At 36.5% G+C, this 7,962-nt stretch overlaps 1 protein-coding gene across 1 annotated transcript in view; it reads left to right on the top strand.

The window, feature by feature from the left end:
* The first annotated feature begins 509 nt into the window (after nucleotides 1–509).
* Nucleotides 510–7,962, top strand: part of LOC133521851 (carboxypeptidase N subunit 2-like) — a 10,038-nt gene continuing 2,585 nt past the window's right edge. Inside the window, exons 1-5 of the mRNA XM_061856947.1 lie at nucleotides 510–1,125; nucleotides 5,356–5,814; nucleotides 5,935–6,202; nucleotides 6,582–6,962; nucleotides 7,232–7,413. Coding sequence (XP_061712931.1) covers nucleotides 842–1,125; nucleotides 5,356–5,814; nucleotides 5,935–6,202; nucleotides 6,582–6,962; nucleotides 7,232–7,413 — 1,574 coding nt within the window. The 5' untranslated portion in view covers nucleotides 510–841. The remainder of the gene's footprint in view (nucleotides 1,126–5,355; nucleotides 5,815–5,934; nucleotides 6,203–6,581; nucleotides 6,963–7,231; nucleotides 7,414–7,962) is intronic.

Genomic DNA, 7,962 nt, shown 5'->3' with positions numbered 1-7,962 from the left:
CGGGTTCCCCAACCTGTTTCTTTTCTTCAACGTACCAAAAAATCTATCGATTTTTATTATTAGTCCTAACAAGGCCTAGTTTCCCCTCGGTGTTGGATGGTAAGTTGGCAGTTACTTCCGTTAAAAATAATGCCGGCACCAAAGAGATTTTGAAGCAATTACAGATCTACATTTGTTTTCAAAATTTTTTTTCAAATATAAATAAGTCTTCATAATGAGAATTAGTGCTTCATAAAATACAATAAGTAACTAATAATTACTTCTGTAGATATACGGAAGCACCAGGTGCAAGCTTTCGCGTTATCGATGGAATTCAACCTATTTACCAATAGCTAATGACGGCAATTCGTAATGTTGTCATTAGATCCCGGCACTCGCCGCGGCTCGCGTTACACGGCTCATTTTACACACCACTGTCATAAACACCTAATCATTTGTAGATCTTATTGCAATGACATAAGGTGCAAAAACGTATACATGTTAATGAACTTGACCGTCTCTTGCATGGTAGGCTATGAATCCTACGATACATGATGGTCATTGAATCTACGCGACTGACGCGCTGCGGTCATGTTATTGTTTAGAATTTCTCATCAATATCTTGTTATGAAGTGTTTTAGATCGGCTTCCGGAATTTGCTAACTTAAATGGATCATGTTTGTGTATATTTGTACCGTAGTACACTCACCAGTTCCCCTTAATCCAACATTATCTATCGTCTGCGTCATTTTCAGCAATGTACACACCCGATACAAAGATAAGGCCACGATAAAGAACCTTATCATTCCACCTCGATCGAAAGTCGAAAGCGCATGCCGCGCCGCGAATTAAAAAAAAAACAATGCGCGCTAAAATATATTTGACGTTTTACTTTTTTATTTTTAAATTTACAAGTGGCCAGGATTCCGTTACGGAAAAGGAGAATTTAATCAAATTGTGTGCTGTTTGCACGTGCAGTGAGATACCTGAAATCGATGGGACAGATTTGGTGTTCAATATACAATGTTCGGAGCTGGACACGATTGAAAATGTCCCGGATTTGGATAAGATCGAGTGGCCGGAGAATCCTAATGGACTGAAAGTGTCCGCAGCATTCGAGGGTTTAGGCCTTTCGACTCTGAGCAAGTAAGTACCTACAATTTAAAAAGTAAAAATCGTCATTGTCATTTGATTTGCCTTGGTCGCTTATCGTTATTTACTAGTCCTTTAGGGCTCGTTTCGTTGTTTATTCGATGATAACTTTTATGTATCATCGAATAAACAACAAATCATGAGATAATTTTATTTACGGTGATAATGTAGAGTTAATTTACTCCGGTATTTGATCGATATAGTTGGTTTTTTGCTGTTGTTTTTTGGTTTATATATATTAGACAAGGCATTTGGTACCTACGAAAACGTACATGTCCGTGTACCGGTACAAACCGGTGACTTTTTGCGACTGTTGAACAAAAAAGGTTTAATTGGCTTGAATCGCAGCGGTCGATATATTTTATTGTCAGGTTTAATAACAGGCTAGATAATTTAGGAAGAGACTATCATTGCTTGGGTATAAAAATCTTTTAACACCAGAACTGAGATGTTACACCTAATATTTTATTTACTGATTGTCAGCTTTTTCAAAATAAATCACTGTTTTTATTTATATATAAATAGTACTATACAGTTATAGTGAGATTTTATAGTGCACAGTTCATCATAATTGTGAAAATGAAATGTGGAAAGTTATGACACTGCTCTATAAATAATGATTTGAAAATGTGATGAGGTGATAACATCAACTATGCTTCATCTTACTTCTACGTGGTCCTTCGAACCGGATTTAAATATTTACCTTGATTGCCTTGACAACGTACCTAATTGTACATAATATGGAAATAAATTAATAAATATCATCTGTGAAAATTTCAACCGTCTAGCTATCACGGTTCATGAGATACAGCCTGGTGACAGACGGACGGACGGACAGCGAAGTCTCAGTAATAGGGTCCCGTTTGACCCTTTGGGTACGGAACCCTAAAAAACAATAACTGTATAAGTAGGTGAGTCAGATAAACATTTCACAATACGACTAGATTAAAAGTGTTATCTAAACAGTGCTGCAGTTGTCTACGATAATAATTAACAAAGACATATCCGCCATTAAAATAATATTATATTACTCCCTTTTAACTTAACTGCCAAGGAATCCTTCAATCGTTAATAAATAGATACTCAATACGAGATATCTGATAATCTTATAACGTAGACGTAAGTAGTATGAGTCCGATGCTATTTTTAACTCCAGTTGATTCACAATGTGAATTGTAAAATCTTTAATTGCTTCTCTGCCAGCATTTACCCCTATTCATTTTATAAGCTCGCTAAGCAGCTTTTGTCAAAGAAGTGTTGAATTTAAATTAGGAAATTATTCCAATCTAATCTTTAGGTCATCCTTTAGATACCTATTAGATTGCTTTCGTCATTTGTTTGATTACTTTTCAGTGTTACGCCATTTTCTATTGATTTGTTTGATAATTTACACTAACCGTTTATTTCGTATGTCTAAATTCGAATTGACGAGGAGGAACGTACTTTAGCAAACCTTTAGTTTAAGAATTGCACCATTGATGATGAGGTTTGATAACTGGGGTATCGGTCCAGAGGTCGTGAGTTCAAATCTCACCCAAGGAATTTTTCCACATTTAAAATTTATTCTAAGCTTAATAGCATCGTTCGCAAACGTTTTTGCTTGTTAAAATTAATTTAGTATGATAACAATTTTGCATTTTTATCTGTGCAATCCGGCTCGAAGGACCACGTGAATATGAAAAATATTTAACGCGCATTTTCGACCTGCTATCATGCAGATGCTTCTCAATTCTTATCTCCGCAAATTTCCTAATAATTTAGAAGAAGGTGAATGTCCCATGTTATCTGGATCCATGGCGTGTTTGCCCTCCTGTCTTTCATCAATCACGTCAAGCGTTAACGTGTTATGTTTGCGGTTGGCCGCAATTGTATTTTTATACTATAGACGCATTTTATCTTTCTATTTAACATACCTGCCTGGTCTACTGGTTGATCAACAAACCATAAGATCAAAGAGTAACAAATAATTGTTCGGAACAGCAGTGCTATAAAGCGCATAATATAACATGCGCATAAAGTTACACCTGAAGAAGCTGCAGTGGGCGAGGTGTTCAAAATGATCAAATTGATATTATTTTTTAAGGGAGTAAGAGGTCAGGTAATTTTGAACAGCTCATCCGCTTAGCAACTTCCATTTCTATTGCTAACTGTACCTAATGAACTCACAAATTCACATTCGCGTGCAAAATTTGGAGTGCACTTTTAAATACTTGTGATACTAGGTCTGCTAAGATCATAAGATTGACACAACCGTCAGCAAAAAACTATTATGGTCGAAGAACAAAAGAATATTTGATCCCCAAAATTTATAATGAGTACCCTCTTCTACTTGAGACACCTAAATTAAACATAGGTAGTTTGAAATCAAAATTTAAACAGATTTTACTACACAAATATGAAAACTTAACCTAGTTACCTAATACTTTCTTACTTATTTTCGGTTGTCAACAAAGTGTTTGTGCCGCTAAAATATTATAATAATTCGTCCTTAATGAACAGCTATCATATCTATCTTGTGTTGTGAAATGGCACGTCAAATCTCACTAGATTATAGGTATGTTAATATGCTCATACTTCTACCTACCGTATTACTCAATGTTTAGTGTACCTATTTAGTTTAAGATTATTTTAGAGCGCACCGCCAACAAACTGTTTCACAATTCACAATAAAAATTAGATTAAGGTACTTAAAATATTGTATTTTTTTGGTAAATAAATAAAAAAAAAAAAAAAAAAACTCTTAATCTAAAGGACTGCAGTGAAAGCATAAAAATAACCTTGCCACTTTAACTGATTTCACCTATTTGCCAAGTTCCAACTATCTCACTAAGTACTGTTACCTTACCCATTATAGTTTTGGTAAAAGTCGCTTGTCAGTGAAGCAAAGGCAAAGATAATCATACTGTCTTTTTCTTACGCTAGTATTATAACCTCAAAAAGAGGATGTACATTCTTTATTCCACTGTTACTGATAAAACTTCTTTGCCAGGTTATAAAATATAATTTGACAAGCTCCAAGCCATCTATCTTAGCTCCTATCACGCGACATTTTGCAGGAAATGACCGAGATTATCCAATGTCAGGCGTTAGGTTTACATGATGAGACGGGGGCGTTTTTATAGCTAAATAACTCGCCTACTCGTAGACAATAGGAAAGAATGCAAGTTTGATTAACCAGTGTCCGTAGAATTAAATGCTAATTTTGTTCTGAATATTTGCGAAATTCTGCGGTTTTGGTGTGTATATGCTAGGTTAAGCTGAATCCTTTCGCTTGAGACACACTTAAATAGATAAATATGAGGTTTTCGAAGTTTCGTTAATATTTTGCATTATCAAGATATCTAGTGACACTCAAGTGAGCTGACAGCATCAGGCATAATTTACCTCATTGGTCAACTTTGCTCGTTGTAACAAGGCGTACGAATGGTCTATTAACTTTGTGCCCGATGGGCAGCAAATATAACATATAGGTTTGAGTAAGTAAAAACGGGGTAGCGAGATGGCACACAAAACAAGATCTTAGATCTTGTGAAATATAAATAAATATAAGCTTAAGGGGCAGTTGAAGAAGTTGTGGCTATCTGACCAGATATAACTTATTTGTGACTATAAATATATAATTATTGTATACAATATAGGTATTCTATATATTTGTTATACTATTACTTCTATTTTTTTTTCTTTTCGCTTTCTTTTATAATTTTATTGGCTTTCCTCTAGTCTATTGTACTCAGTGCTATATTTGTCTACCATTCTTCATCAACTCTCATCTACTCAAAGGTTAACTGGAAGAAATCCCTTAAAGGGATAAGTTCGCCTTTGTGTACTGCTTATCATGTGCCATATTTATATTTTGTATTTTGTACAATAAAGAGTTAATACATACATACATAAATATATAAACCTGGTCTACTGTTTAAACATACTGAGCCTGTAGCACGATTATCTGCGTTATTATTTACAATGCTAGTACATAACCGATCCGCTGTTCCGTGCATTCTGGTTAGTACCCAGATTGCCGGCCTGGTAAAACGAGCAGAGGTACTATAAATTCTTGCTAAGTGCTGAATAGAAAGATTATTATCTCGTCTTGGAATAAGGATATGGTTGATGACAGACAACAGTCGATTTATCTCCTAGTCTAAAATATCTAAGTTATCTAATTCTTGACTGAATGGTCTTTTGCCCTTGCTAATCCCATTATGTACCATTATAAATTTTCAGGTTACCATCGAACACGCAAGTAGAAACGCTGCGTTTCAGCAACAACGCAATTCAAACATACTGGCCCGACCCCTTCAGCGAGGTTCCAAATTTGAAAAAGCTATCGTTATCCCAAAACGACCTAACAGAAATCACCCCCGATCTCTTTACAAAGATACGAGCTTTAGAAGATTTAGATCTGTCCTATAACAAGCTAGCTGATTTCAATACATTAGATTTTAAGTCTTTAGCCCATGTCAGAAGGTTGAATTTACAAAGTAATCAATTGAAGAAGATACCAGTCCGTGCTTTGGAGCCGATGTCCGCATTAGAGGACTTGGATTTGAGTAAGAATGGCATATACGACGTTTTACTGCAGAGAGTCGATGGGAACACTATGAAGGGTTTGAAACGGCTCAATTTGAACGGGAACAGAATAAGATCTATTGTCAGAGATTCTTTCCCCATTGATAACAGCATGTAAGTAATTTATTTAAAAAAATCAGATCTATGATGAAGGGTTATTTTAGTGTTGATATAATTTTTCACGTACCTAATTAGGAACCAATCAATTCTAATATATTCCTTTTTGTTTTTTAGTGAACTCCTCGACCTCTCTAACAACGTAATTGAGATCGTAGAGTCAGAGGCATTCTCCACTTGCACGATCCTACGCGAACTGAACCTTGCGCAGAACAACATAACGTTCACTTTCGCATTACCACCGTCTCTCCAGATTGCCATCCTGAAGATCAACACGTTGTATCATTGGCCATCGTTCCCTAGTGGGATTACGTACATAGATCTCTCATATAACAGATTATCGGATATGTATGATGAGATTGAAGCTAAATTCGATAATTTAGAGGTTGGTCAAATTTAAACTGTAAGACGTCGGTTTAAAGTACAATTTGTCTTTAATAGCTGCTTAATTGCTAACTTAGTAAGATTTTTTTAACACTGGCTCATACATAAACACAGAAGTCCTGACGATATTTTCCTAAGGAATAGTGAACCAACATGAATAGATTCAAATTAGTCCAGTAGATATGTATAGTTACGAAAACTACAGTGTTTTGTTGTAATATGTACCTAGTTGTTGTATGCATGATGATTAGAAAGACTGAATATGTTTGCCCCAGACTGGAATGCCATTGACATTACACCATGAAAATAAGTATGATAAACTAAGCTCGAGATGAAATAATCATAAAGATAAAAAAAATATAATACTAATTTGATTTCAGGTATTAAACATTGCTGGTAACCAGATAAAAGAATTCACCATCGAGAAAAAACTACCCAAACTATTCAGCTTAGACATCGCCTATAATCAATTCACCGAAATACCAAAGAGTTTAAGCAGACAAAACCTCCCTAATTTAGAAGAACTACGCTTAGATGGCAACCCTTTAGAAAGTGTATATTTTAAAAACATAATAGCTGTAAAGAGTTTGTACATGAATGATATGGTTAACTTGGTAGTAGTGGATGATAAAGCGTTTAGCAATGTGGTCGGTCGCGGGATAGATGGAAGCGATGAGAACTGTTTCTCTCTCTTTCTGTCTAACTGCCGGCATTTGAGCGAGATAAGGGATGGAGCATTTGATGCTACGACGCTGTGTATGGTAAGTCAATATTCTTGACGCGAAACCTTAAAATCACTTTCAACCCTTGTATTTTTGAATATATTTCGACCGTCAACGTCTAATATTCAGACACGACTAACGCAGTAGGTCTCAGTTCCATCTATTTTGTTCGGCGTTTAGACCTCTGGTCAAATAAACCTAATTTTCGTTTAATAGATGGCGCTGAATAGAGAAACGCGACTTTGTACAGACATTCTCGGTCCTCTGGTTTTATTCGTCCCTGATATGACTATTTTCTTTCTCTTCAGTTGGACGTAAGCAAAAACAACCTGACGCGCCTTTCGAAGGACCTTCTAGACTGGTCTACTATCTCCGAGGGCATTGATCTCCAGCACAACCCGTGGGACTGCGCCTGTGACCTGCAGTGGTTCCTTGATGACCTGTTGCCGCAGATGTATGTGAAGCATTCCAGGCTATTAGCAGAACTTAGGTGAGTGCTTCGTCCTATTAAAGAAATACATTAGACCAAACAAGCTCCTTAACAAAGGGGTCACTCGAAGTTCTAACTAAGCAATGAGTAGACTCATTACTGGAGTTTGGACTTTTGAACAGGATATGCTAAGGTTATTGGTCCTTCAAACCGGACAGGCATATTACTACTTTGAATCGGATAAGTTTCTTACTGAAGTGCTGATGGTGGTCGATGGTCTCTGATGGCATTGGCCTCCAGCACAACCCGTGGGATTGTGACTGACACTTGCAGTGATTTTTTGATGACCTGTTGCCAAAGATGTATGTGAAGCATTCGAGGCTGTTAGCAGAGCTTGGGTGAGTTTTTCATCCTTAAGTAAGTAGTTTATTCAGCCAAAGAGGATCCTCGTGAACGTAGGTCTTTAAACCATCGATCCGGATAGATCCGAGTCGAAACACTCGTGTAGTTCCTTGAACCAAACAGACTCGGAACTAACCGAGTGGTCTTTAAAACCGAGTAGCGGTATCAAAATGCGGTCCTTCGAACCGGACAGGGAAAACTCGTAAC

Source organism: Cydia pomonella, chromosome 10 (assembly GCF_033807575.1).
Source record: "Cydia pomonella isolate Wapato2018A chromosome 10, ilCydPomo1, whole genome shotgun sequence".
Lineage (NCBI taxonomy): Eukaryota > Metazoa > Arthropoda > Insecta > Lepidoptera > Tortricidae > Cydia > Cydia pomonella.
The sequence above is the reverse complement of the archived record's forward strand: the minus strand, read 5'-3'. Positions and strand labels throughout refer to the sequence as shown.